The sequence below is a fragment of the Mauremys reevesii genome, linkage group 9 (assembly GCF_016161935.1).
Source record: "Mauremys reevesii isolate NIE-2019 linkage group 9, ASM1616193v1, whole genome shotgun sequence".
NCBI classification, from domain to species: Eukaryota; Metazoa; Chordata; order Testudines; family Geoemydidae; genus Mauremys; species Mauremys reevesii.
The window spans coordinates 36,415,293-36,428,798 of NC_052631.1; the positions used below are offsets into that span (position 1 = coordinate 36,415,293).

General features: G+C 41.3%; 1 protein-coding gene across 13 annotated transcripts in view; it reads right to left on the bottom strand.

Annotated features, from left to right (window-relative positions):
* Positions 1-1,111: 1,111 nt before the first annotated feature.
* Positions 1,112-13,506, bottom strand: part of ACSL3 (acyl-CoA synthetase long chain family member 3) — a 100,796-nt gene continuing 88,401 nt past the window's right edge. For all 13 annotated transcript variants that reach the window (XM_039487827.1, XM_039487832.1, XM_039487825.1 and 10 more), the window contains 4 exons: positions 12,459-12,650; positions 9,763-9,877; positions 4,860-5,017; positions 1,112-1,454 (listed from right to left, as the gene is read on the bottom strand). In XM_039487827.1, coding sequence (XP_039343761.1) covers positions 1,294-1,454; positions 4,860-5,017; positions 9,763-9,877; positions 12,459-12,650 — 626 coding nt within the window. In that variant the 3' untranslated portion in view covers positions 1,112-1,293. The remainder of the gene's footprint in view (positions 1,455-4,859; positions 5,018-9,762; positions 9,878-12,458; positions 12,651-13,506) is intronic.

Genomic DNA, 13,506 nt, shown 5'->3' on the forward strand with positions numbered 1-13,506 from the left:
ACCAATCTAGAGGCTCCCACTTTAGACCTAGCTAGTACCCAGAACTCTCAAAATGAAAGCTTCACAGGACTATTTATAATCAACTAACTCAAGAATTTGGTTGCAACAATTAAACAACCAAGCAGGCAAAATAAATATGACTCTTAACTGACAATACTTCAGACATTTGCCTTCAAAGAAAAAAAATATATAAACAAAAGAACGTGAAATTATTAATTTAGGGGGAGATTTTCAAAGGCACAAATGGGAGTTAGGTGCCCAATTCCAACTGGTACCTAACTGGACATTTAGGCCTTTAAGAAATTTCCCTCCAAAAGATTTGGGCTGCAGCTAGGTTTGAACATGACTATTATCAATGATTTACAAGCAACAAAACAGAAAACCTGAATTGTGCATGTAAGGCTGATGAGAAAAGAGATGATTTTTGTTGAAGTCCCAGCAAACTTTCTAAATTCATTTTACTTAACACTTAAAAGTTCTCACAAGTTTTAAACAATATAACTTCTGTACAAAATGGCCTGAAGATATTTTAAACGTGAATTTCAATATTAGACAGATTATTCACAGGTGTAGTTTTTGGTGTGTTAAATAGCATCTTTTGCATTAATAAAGCCTCAAACAACATATTCTCCAGGGCTGTCTACTTATATACAGTGCTGTGCCATGCTCACCTTTCTTTTTTAGGTAAAAAATAAAATATTTAAGATCAACCATCAGGCACATATTTCAGGTGTATTTCACAAGTCAGAATGTCAGACTTTTTCTTTCTTAAATTTACAAAGAACAATTGCACAGCAACAAATAATCTGGTCTTCCGTCCAACAGTGATTTGAGTTATAAGCATTTTCAGATTACATAATTTCACGTCAATCACTTTTTATATTTAAATATTTATATAAAAAAGGCCCCCAGAATAACCATTTCTTACATAGCCAAGTTATCTGCCTACATATCCAAACTTTAAAAAGTTGCAAACAGAACATTATACAGGATTTATAAATCATATTTAAAAACTTGAGGCTTCAAAATCACAGTTTCCCAAAAGAACTCAGGAAAATCCACATATTGACAGGGTAGCAGAGAATACTGGAAAGAAGGAGACAGACACAACTTTGCTGCCTTAACATTTTACTAATCCTGACAGGTAAAGATGTTGATGTTATCAGAAGTAACAGTTTAAGCTGAAAATGAGGAAAGGTGTTTTTGTGTGTTGGTCTCAAGTACTGAGACATGAGATTCAAGTATTTCCTATTTGATCTGAGCTCACTGTAGCAAAGAAGCGCAGGAAAAGAATTATTTTGTTTTTCCATACATTCGATCAATGTCCACCTGGTAGTGTGATGTGAGCTCTCTGCGTTTTAATTTGAAGGCATCTGTCACCAGACCAGTCTCAGGAGTCCAAGGATCGGGGCTCAAATGAATTTTCAATGGTATTTCAAATTTCTCCAGATGAGCTGCAATAATAAAAAAATACAAGTATGAGAAAGATTTCAAACATAGATTGAGGGACTAAATCATGCTCTCACACAGAAAAGACAAGGCTAAGAGGATAAAAGTACTCCTCAAACTTTAGTTTGCAGCCACACAGAGAGATCTTTAAAGCATGTGGAGTCACAGGATCTCTGGACAATTATATTCCATCACCATGGAATATGCCCAATGTGCTTGGGCTTTTGTGCTGCTCACTGGCTTTGCAAATGCACATACATACACATAGCAGAATGGCTCACTCAAGATCTATGCTGTCAGGCCTATTTTGTGACCCCGACTCTCTGAATGTAGAAGGAGGCATGGAATTGAATTTATTTAGGCTCAAAATAGTGCTACTTTCTGCTGTTTATTTCTGATGATATTTCTAGAAAGTTGCTGGGAGAACATGTTGAGTACAGTAGCTGATTCCCTTGCTACAATATACTCCCAAACCTGCACAGCCCCAATTATATGCTGTTTGTACAGTTGAACTTCAGTGAATTCACCGACAAGGGAAACTGAAGAAGAGGGAGAGAGGAAGAATGTAATTTACATTTTACTTTCCTCCTTTCATTGTTTTCCCACCCTTTTTGTTCTCTATGGAACACAATGGAGAGGAGTGTTTAACTATTACTCTTTAGCATGGAGGCTAAGGTTATGAAGTAATGTAAAAGTAAAGTCAATGGAACACTGCACAAATGAAAACAAATATCAGTGTATTGCATACTGTATGCTCATTAGCTTACACAATATTTAACATGCTATATTATCTATTAAAGTTTTTGAGACAGGCAAGGAGAAAAATGGGGGTTACTTACCTGTAACTGGAAGTTCTTCAAGATTTGTAGTCCTATCTATATTCCATACATGGGTACACACACTCCCTGTGTCTGAGACCAGAGACTTCTAGCAAGTAGAGTCTGTTGGTCCACACGTGGGCAGTTTCTTGTCTTATGCTTCATATCAAGGGCATACATAGTAGTGCAGACGGACGCCTCTCCAATTAATCCTCTTACTGCGAATCCGAGAGTATCAAAAGCAGAGAAGGAGGGCAGGAAGTGGAATACAAATAGGGACCACACATCTTGAAGAACTTTAAGTTACGGGTAGAGTAACCGAGTGCTGGTCCGTATGTGTACCCCACATGTGGGTGACTGGTAAGCTGTATTAGAAGAGGAGGGTGGTATAAGGATGCAGTCAATATAGATGTCTGTAACACTGCTGTCCCATCTGCTGCATCTGCAGAAGATGCCTGGACTAAGATGTAATCTTTGAGAAATATGGATGGAACGCCAGATTGCTGCCTTACAAATGTCCAATACAGGTACTTCTTGAAGACATGCTATGGATGTTGCCTGTGCTCTAGTAGAGCGGGTCCTCACCCTGTCTGCAGAAGGGAGATGTGCCAACTGATTACAAAGAGCAATACAGATATCAATTTAGAGAGTCCCTGAGCAGAAATGCTGGTCCCTGTGAATGCTTTGCTATAGTGACAAATAGTCTAGGAATTTTCCTCATTGGTTTCATTCTTTGCACACAGAACGCTAAAGCCCATCTGACATCAAGGGAATGAAATCTCCTTTCCTCATTAGAAGCACGAGTTTTAGTGAAGAATACAGCAAGTGAAGAGACTGCTTCACATGAAAAACTCAGAAATTATCTTAGGGGTGATTTTTGGGTGAAGGTGAAGGGAAACCTCCTTATGAAATGTAGTGCTCCCAGTTCACTCACCCTGCTGGCTGCTGTGATGGTGACAAGAAACATGACCTTCATGGAAAAAGGAGACATCAGGCATATGGCAATGGTTCAAAGGGTGGCCCAGTAAGTATCGACAGTACAAAAATAGGCACACACTTCTAGTTTTCTCCAGGGATGCTTCACCCCCGTTCCACTCTGAGGCCCCACCCACACTCTGCTCTTTTCCCCAATGCTCTGCCCTCGCTCCACCTCTTCCTGCCCCCACTCCACCCCTCTACAAGGCCCCTGCCTGCCTGCCGCTCACTGCCCTCCCCCAAGCCCCTCCGTGAGCTGCCAAACAGCTGTTTGGCAGGGTCACTGAACAGATGTTTGGCGGCATTCCCAACTAGCTCATCAGGAGCGTTGCCAAACAGCTGATTGGTGCTGAGCACAGGCTATTGTTTTTTCCGTGGGTCCTCCAGCCTCGCAGCACCCATAAAATCGGTGCCTATGGGTACAAACCTGAGGTCCTACTGCAATGTTGGCATTGCTACTGGAGGGAAGGTCCTAGTGAGACCCTTCAGAAATCTGACTATTGTCAGATGACTAAAAATGGATTAGCTCTCTATTGGAGAATAGAAGACATTGATTGCAGTGAGCTAATGAAAAGTCCTGACATCTTGAGGGTTAAGAAGGTAGTCTAAAATAGCAGGAATACCTGCTTTTTCTGAGGATAACTGGCCCTGTTGCATCCACGTAGAGAAGCACTTCCATTCTGCTAAATACCATTTTCTGGTGGAGTCTTTTCTGCTGTGACTGAGAATTGTCTGAATGGTCTTTGATCATGGCTATTAGAGGGGTGCTACTCACAGACTGAGGCCAAGGTACATAGGGTTCCGTCTGACCTGGATCAGACTTGTGTCTCATGGCCTTCTCTGTGAGGTCCTTCCTCAGTTGGAGCTCTCGTCTCTCACAAGTCCGAGAGGGAAGGAGCAGCAGATGCTGCACTTAGTGTAGATATCAGACTCCACAAGACAGTAAAGACAGTACTGGTGGCCACTGCTAACCAAGATGCAGGAAGGGGGCAGGAGATATAGTTCTTAAATCCTGGGAACTCCGGGAATAGTCATGGTTCCTAAGGTGGGGACAAACTAAACTACACTAACTAGACTATAAAATACTAAAAATGTTACAACTATATACAGTTATATATATATATATATATAGGTTATAAAAGATAAAGATAGCTTCAGACACAGAAGATTCTGACTGAGGCCACATGTCCATAAGAAGGGACTGGAAAAGCATCTGTCCTTACCACTCTTTATACAGTCATTATGGGGTATAAGGGTCTGCACCTGCACAGTTGCTCCCAAGAGACATTACTTACTAGAAATATCCAGTCTCAGACACATGAAGCACATATGTACCCATGTGTGGAAATCACACAGAGACCAGCACTCTAAGAAGATTTATGTAGACTATGTCCCCCACCCCTCTCACACACAAAAAGCATCCTCCAGTTAAAGTCAGGTTTTGCAGAAAACACACACACACTTCATTATAGGCAGATTCTACTTTGGACGCAAATTACACATAATAAAACATCTTTTATAAATTGATATGCATATTTTGTTTCTACTGTTTTATATTTTATACTTTTACAATACATTAAGCTCCACAAAGCAAATACAAATGACCTGACTGCTCACCTGAGCTAGCAGCTTCAGCTACTACCTTCAGTACCTCTTTTTCCATTTCAGCACTGGTACAGATCTCTTCCCAGGTTCCTTTAAATCCTTTCTTCCGAGCTAGCTCTGTAAGCTCCTTTTGATTTGGCACAACAAATGCAATGACATACGACTGGAAACTGAGAAGTATAAAATGTATTTTAGTATGAATTTTGTAGAGTTAACAATTATGTCATTTAAAAATAATATTAAAGTTTAATTTTTTTCTATTTAATATATATTGATTTTTAACTTTTGTTCATCTAGAATCTCACAGAATAAGTACATGGAATTGTACCTCTGCCCTTTTCTAAATAAGCAGAAGTTTGTATTACTGAATATGGTTACTTATGCCATAACAGACCCATGTAAGTAAGTATGATACTGGCAGAAAATACACAACTTAGGTATTAAATACATAGTAAACTCTAACTATAATGTCAAATTAGCCATTTGTAACTGTAATTTCCTTATTATGAGATAATTTGGATTGCCTATTTACATAATGAATAAAAATTAGGCATATCGGGTTCAAATAATTCATTGAGGGGCAAATCTTAACCTGTCCTTTACAGATATGGAAAGTCCTCCTGCAAAGGAATCAGTGCAGTTCTGCTATACTAAGGTGAGGAGAGGCAGGGCTCAGCATTTGCAGGATGTGCACACCTCATGCCTAAGGAGGATACCAATTCTGGTAGGTCTCACCTGCACCTGTCACACTGGAGTACGTGGGGGCTGAATCCCTCCCTGGATAGATCCACTACCCACTGTTCCCTGGGGAGGTAGAGTATAACAGCAAAGAGGTAATTGACAGGGGTATTTCTCGTTGATGCTCCAAGGACTGGTGGACCATTATAGGAGGTTTACAGACATAAATGCAGGCTGGTCTACAAGTGTCCTTGACACCAAGATCTTTTGGAACTCAGTATTATTTGAAATTAATGGGGAAATGACTGTTTGCCCCCAGGAGCACTATGGACATTAATGGTGTGGAGTTTTGTCTAGTTATTCTGGGAGACCAAACTTATCTCTTGGTGCCCTGGCTAATGACAGGCTGCTTGGACAGAAGGAAGGAACATTTTAATTATTGCCCAAGTAGTTGTACTATGTGGGTAGTTGATTGTGCATTTGGTCATTTGACAGGCAGATGGCACAGTTTATGTAACAGATTGGAAGCAGCGGGGGAATAAAGGTCCATTATAATTGCTTGTTGTGTTTTACACAATATTTGTACGAGCAAGGGGGAAAGCCTTATAGGTGGGTGGGAGACTAGAGGTGAGGAGATTTGCTCAGAGGTTCGAGCAACCAGCAAGGCATCCTACACAGAACACAAACACCAGGGGATTGCTGTTAGGGATGCCTACGGTTTGTATTATGAGTCACATACCTGAACACGTTAGCCAGTGGCGTGTGTGTTCGGATGCAAACATTATGAGCGCTCGTGGGTGGTTGAAGTTGAATGGTCCCTATATGCTTTTGTAAAAGCTGATGAATTATTTCAGGTTTATTTAAAGGATTTTCTGTGTTAAATGCATTGATGACTCATAATGGATGTATTATGTATAAATAGTTTTATTATGAAAAAAACAATAAAAACACCAAATACAAACCTTTTAATGGAACAAATGGGAAAAAATTGTATTTGGAACCCCATTTAACTAACCAATCTTCTTAAATAACCAACTGCATAAAACCCTTTAACAAGTGCAACAGTAAGAAATTTCAAATGCAACAATTTGGAGGAGGTATGCAGAAAGTTAAAGGCAAGTATACACCTTGCCCTGGCTCTTCTCATCCACATAGGTTCTCAGGTTGAGTGCCTGGGCTCAAAAGTCTCAGAGGCTTTGTAGGGCTCAAAAGAACTGGACTCCCAAGTGCAAGTGTCTCAGTCCCTCGAGGTTGGATTTGAGAGGTGAATGGGAACTGCTGGAAGCATTGCTGTGGGGATGCAGAGGTTAGGAGTTAGTGCTGTCCAGGGTCTGAAGAACATGACTGGGTCCCAAATTATGGGACTGCAGGGCCTGCTGGCCTAGCAGAAGCATGGTTTTTCCAAGAGGATGTTCTGTCTCAGGATAGCATCCATGAGTTGCCTCTGAATCTCTCTGCCTTTTTCCATGCTCTCCTTCACCATGGTGATGCAGTCCTTGGCCACAGCCATCCTTTCACTGGTCACTGCGATGCTGTCCTTGCCCACTGCCACAATCTCTGGGGCAGCTGCACTTCTTTCTCCCTCCCTTATATACAGTCTCCAGCTCTCAGCCAGCCTGGTTTTCCTCTGTCTCTCTGCCATGAGTTCTGTAAACACCTTGTCTTGAGTCTTCTTTTTTCTCCCCTTCAGGTTGACCAGTCTGTCAGCAGTACACAGCTGGTCCTTGATGATCTGGCTATTGCAGGGGCTGTGGGAGGAAGCGGGGGAGGGGGGAGAACACTTGCTTATTGTTCATATCTCAGACAAATCATGATAGGTTTTTTTGCTATGTATATGTGACTTTACCTCCCTCAGACTCTTGCCATTCAGGGGGAACCTCAGAGATGGTAAGTGGTCTGCATGTACAGAGGAATCTGGTGCATTTGGATTTCAATCTACTGTATCTGCTTTCATGCTGCTAGGGGGGATGAAGTTGGAGCTATGATCCAGGTTTGGTTTTGCAGTTTTGTTTGTGCCCTGGAGGTGCTTCTATGGTATTGGAGGTGTAAAGGAGGGACTATGGAGGGCAAACTGGACAGTAATTCCCTCCACATCCCCTTTAAGATGTCCTCACTCTCTATTACATTATGCTGATGTGGCTGACTAGGAGGCAGAGAATGATCTTATTCAAAAAGGCAAAGGACAGTATCTTGCTGGTCAGTTATTCACCAGGATGGTCCCCGCAAAAGCACTGCAGGAGTGGAAGGTGCTGACAAGCTATACTGGGAGGCATGGGCATGTGGCTATTCCCTGTAATAGGCAAAACAAAAAATCAAGCTATTTCGCAATCTTAAGGTTTGCTATATCTCCCCTGCAGACATGGAGAAGGTGCAGAGAAGAACAGGGTCCTTCAATGATCATCAGTTACAATGTGTTTTACAGGACATTTGTACCTTAGAAGGGTGCAGTATTGTTTATGCCTTGACTGGGCAGGCAATGTGCACTTATACTTCACAAACTACAAAAACTAACCAATTTTTTTTTATCAATCAGCTGTTAATTTTGCACAAATGAATGCTTTTGTTATTGAAATCTGCTATGGAAGGGGCTGCACCAGAGGAGAAAGAGGGACTGATTGCAATTGCACTATGCTGGCTGGATTTTGAAGCTGTAACAAACAGGATGGGGGAAGAGGGATGGGGTTTCTAGCTCATATCTGCCAACAATAATAATAAATAATAAATTATAAACATAGATACTTACGCGCTGAAGTTCCCTGTACGGGATATGACTCTTCAGGCCTGGCCTGGGTTTGTGTCTGGGATTCTGGCTCAGTCGATGCAGGGCACGAACAAGGGTCTGTTGTAGCAGGGCATGACTGGGGCTGGCTTTCCAGCAGGACAGTCAGGCTCCGGAGTCACAGGCTCTCAGGGGGCAGCTCCCCTTTGGCATCCTCCTGCTCATCCGCTGATGGGTCTAGTCAGTCGTCCTCAGTGCGGGCGGGAGTGCAGGCAACATTCTCAGAATAATGCCTGGAATGGGTTGTACTATAAATTGGGCAGAATCCTGTCTAGTTCATCAAAAATGGAGAGGTCATATGCCCCCTGCCAGACTGTCTCCTTTTATCTCTCATTTCAATGTTTCTCCTGAGCTTTTGGCTTCTTATCTGGCACTTAGCAGCGTCCTAGTCACAACCCCTCTCAGACATCTGCTTTGCAATGTCCACAGAAAGGTCCTTATGCTTGTGGCTAGCCACAAGAGTTTTCTGAACTGACACTTCTCCCCCAGTGGTGAGGGGATCCAGGGTCTCAACATGGCTCCAAACAGTTGAACGAAGCATGTTGTGGGGCTTCTCATGTGCTAGCATGTTTGTATCACCAGAATAATGATACTCTGGAATATAGGAGCAACTGGCCAAAATCTGGCTCTGCTCCACCCTTTAAAGAGGGGAAGGATCATCCTGGAAACTCAACACCAGGGCAGGGAGGACACACGAATAAATGAACAGGTCAGTAACGGTTGACCTGAAAAGCACTGTGGGATAGCCATTGGAAGCACACAATAAGGTGGACAGAAACTGCAAGCACACAAACAAAAGACCAAACTAATTCAATTAGGAGCAAACCTAATCTACTTGCAGGAAGATTCCAGAGTTCCCAGGAAATGTGGAGTTAAGAATGCAGTGACGAGTTGCATCATGCATACACAGGAATTTTCAAACCAGATTAACTGGATTTGATCCAGTTTAAAAACCCAATGTAGTCAAGCCCTCAGTGAGTTGCAACAACTTTAGTAGTTGAAGAGAGGTTTTCCACTGCTGCCCCAATGTCTAATGGTGGATGGGTCAGGTGGGCTCTCCCTTCACTCTTGCAGAGATCCTCAATATATTCAGTTACTTGCAGCAGATATATGAAACCAGATTTGGCTACAAATGTATTAATTTGGTCATGCACAAATACTTGTATATCAATAAGAGATAGCTAACGCTTAATCTTTTCAAGTTTTAGATATGGTTATACCTGGAGCTGAGTGCAAAACTTCAAACACAAAAAAACCAAAACAAACCAACAAAAAAAAGAAGGTGCCCTTGAAAAACTTCTACTGTTAAAAAATTTGTGCTGGTTTATATTTCATATCAAATCTCTTTCAAATGGGCAAAAAACTTGCAAGTCGGCAAAAATGTTTTATGTGCAACTACTGTAGTTTAAATATTAGAAAACATTGACCCCAAAGTCTTGGAAACATCAGCTCTCTTACCTGCTTGCATATGCACAAATATTATCTACCAGTGGCAGATTCTTCAAAGCTGCTTCAACTTTGCCAAGAGAGACGTATTCTCCAGCCTGGAGTTTTACAAGATCTTTCTTACGATCTATGGATAAAGGGAAAAATTAAATAAATGTTATTTGCAAAATGAAAACACCAAGGGCTTGCTTATACCTATTGCTGAGATCTAAGCGTATAAGTGCAACAGACATGTTTCTGTGTGTTTTAAATTGGATAAATTTATGGCCAAGTTCCAGTTTTTGGTACTGCACAGATTTACAAAAAGCAATCTGCCCAGATTATCAGATGTGTCCTTCTACCAACTGTGATCCATCTTTTAAACTGCACAAAAACCTTTCCCCAATGAAATATGTTTATGTTTACTATATGTTTTATTCCAACTGGAGCTTCTAGTTATATGGTATCCTTATCAGATACAACAATATCTATCAGCAGTGTAAGCGAATATAACTAGACCATAATTAGAATTAAGTGAAAAACACTGTTTGGCTAAAAGAGAAGGTTACTCATTCTGTGCAGTAACTGAGGTCTTTGAGATGGTTGTCCCTGTGGGTGCTCCACTTTAGGTGAATCTGTGCCCCTGCACTTGTAATTGGAGATTTTTAGTAGCAGTGCCTGGTTGGGTCACACATGTGCTGTCCTCGTTCCACACCACCTCTGGCAGTTACATAGTGCTGTGTGACCAACCCCCTCCTTGGTTCCCTCTCTACCACAGATTCTCTAGCAGGAAAACTTCAAAGTAGAGGGAAGAGAGAAAGGGTAGTGGAGTCCTGGAACCTCAGAGGTGTACGGTCTCAGTGTGGTCGTTACCGATGGGGTCTGATAGGTTGGAGAGCATCTCTTTTTGACAAATTCCCGAGGAGAGGAGGTCGGAGCCCGTTTCTTTGACACCTTTTTGGCAAAGTGGTCCTTCCTCTGAGAGGGTAGCAGGGTTGGGGACTGGTGTCCGGGGGGAGGGGGGCAGGGAGGGGTCCATGATCCCTGAATGGATGCCAAATGCAGAGACTTCTCCTCATGACACCGAGATTGAGGACCGGCAAGTGAGGAAACATTTAAAACCTGGGGAGCCGGGCATGTCCCTTAGAATAGAGTTTATCCCGTGAGGAAGGGTAACTATACTATACTAAGGGGTATCCTAATAACTTAGGAATTTAAGTTTTAGTTAAGAGAATTTTTTTTAAGAATAAAAGGGGAAGAGATAGTAGTTAGTTTAGTTTACTACCCTAATTAACTAGTATTCTAAAATAAAGCTAGGCTAAAGATAAATCTCAGAAGTGCTGCAAAATGCTCCGTCTCAAGCCGAGGGAGGTAAAGAAGGAACTGGGGCGGGGGGGGGGGGGGTGTCACATAGCACTATGAAACCGCCAGGAGCAGAACAGGACAGGGACAATGCATGTGCGATCCAACCAGGCACTGCTACTAAAAATTTCTGATAACAAGCACAGGGGTGTAGATTCACCTAAAGTGGAGCACCCACAGGGACACTCTTCAAAGAACTATATGTTTCAAGCTGCTTGGCTTCTATACATATGACCAGAAACATATGCAGGGAATGCACATTTTGTGGTATTTTATTATTTATTCTTGTAATTTATATTTTAACAGTTCATCTGTTGCTCAAGGCACAATAATTAGAGAGACATTTCTCGGGTCTGCCTGAGGTCTCATTAATACAGGACCCAAGTGGGGAGGACAGTAAAGTGCCCCCACAATCCTGTGTGTGGTAAGGGGTTGATTCAGTACAAGTGATTGGTACAAGTGAGAACAACTTGAAGGCTGTTCTATCTTGCACCAGCTGTAATGGCTTCCAAGGGGCTGCTGGAGCAGACAGGAATTGCCAAGTACAATGGCACTTTGGCCAAACCCCCTTTCCCTGGTCATACCATAACATGCTCTCTGGGGCAGCCAAGTAAGCTAGTTTTTCAGCTATACTGTCCTGAAAGACCACTGCAAAGGGACCTAGGACTTGGCCCATACCGCAAAACAAATGAAGTCAACAGCAACAGTCCTCATTTTACTCTTAAACAAGTGCTCTGATTTTCAAGATTACTGAGCACCCAGATGCTCCCACTAACTTCACTGGGTGTGCTTCACATTCATGAAAGTCATACCACTATTTGGGTGCCTAAATATGCCCTGAGGAGCCTAACTTTAGGCACTTGTTTAAAAAAAGTGTTGCCTGCATGTATTCCTCTTCCATTGTCTGTAGAGGACTCCAATTAATACCAAGACAAAGAAACACACCATAGAATTACTGACAGCATAATACCAATACAACCTCCCCCACCCACACCCCTCATCAAAAAACAACAAAACACAAACAAAAATCTCTAAAACTTAATACAATAGTTTAAATAGCTCATATATCTTGATTTAGGAAAGTAGAGTCCTCTGTTGATGCACTCAATATCACTAAATGTAGCTAAATCTACATTAATATTCTAAAAGAGGGAGAACAGTTGTAGTTTAAAATATGAACTGGAGCTTAAGGTTGAGGGATAAACATAGTCCTTGGATACATGGAACAGCATGAGCCCAAATGCCAAGTAGTCCAGCACTTGAGAATTGTAGGTAACAACAAAACTGTAAAGCAGTTCAAGTATGTTGTTTACCTGAACTGTGTCAATTGATATAAGTAAATTAATCAAATTCCTTCAGTAACTCACCAATTATTTTTAGACATCCATCTGCATGGAACTCCCCAATGTCTCCAGTATGGAGCCACCTCTGTCCATTCTCATCCACAGTGAAATCTTTTTTGGTTCGTTCTTCGTTTTTGTAGTAGCCCATGGTCACATTTTGGCCTCCAATAAGAATCTCACCTCTAGGATATGGTTTATCAGTATTATAATATCCACCTGAAAACAGAGACAATTATTTTCTAAACATGATGTTGATTTAAAAAACTGAAGTTAAACAAAAAAACCTACAAAACAGAAACTATTCCAAGCAAATCTATACAGTTTTCAATGGATTAATGTGTTTGGTTTTTTATTCAAATTAGGTTTTATAGAGCAGGTCATTAGTTTAGATTAGAATCATTACTTTTGGAGGTATCTTTTTTTACAATAAATTTCTGAATATTTTAACTAGAGTATAAGTGTATCCAAACCACTTTTAGCATCTAGTTAGAGAGGTAGGTAGGCACTGTTCATTAATAGTGAAATTCCTATGTGTGCAGAGGGCCAACTCAAGGCATATGTATCATCTCAGCCCCATTCAGGGGACTTAAGTTAGACATAAGCCTTACACTGGCCCAAAACAAAGAGTGAATTTCATTCAATGTTGTGAGAAAAAAGCTCAAGCAGCTCCACTATCCAAATCAGAAGAGACTGTGAAGGGAGGCAAAGGACTGAAAGAGGTACTTTAAACATCTAATTAGACTAATTAGATTGGGCATCTAACTTAATAGGCTTCCATTTCACTGGCCATTGCTTGCTTGCTTTCTCTTTCTTTCTTATTACATTAATGCTAGTAAACTGCACTATGCCTTTTGTGAAATTTTCTAACATCTAACGAGAAGAGAAAATATGCACTTGTAGTTTAGCTTGAACTGTAGTGAATCCAGTACCCCTGGTTTGGCACATACAGAGCGTTGTCTCTCATTCCAGTGTGTTAACATTAAATAATTCTCGAGATACAAGGGTACATGCATGCACACACACAAACACACAAGATGTATGTTCATATATCATGTGACTAACAAAAAGAAAA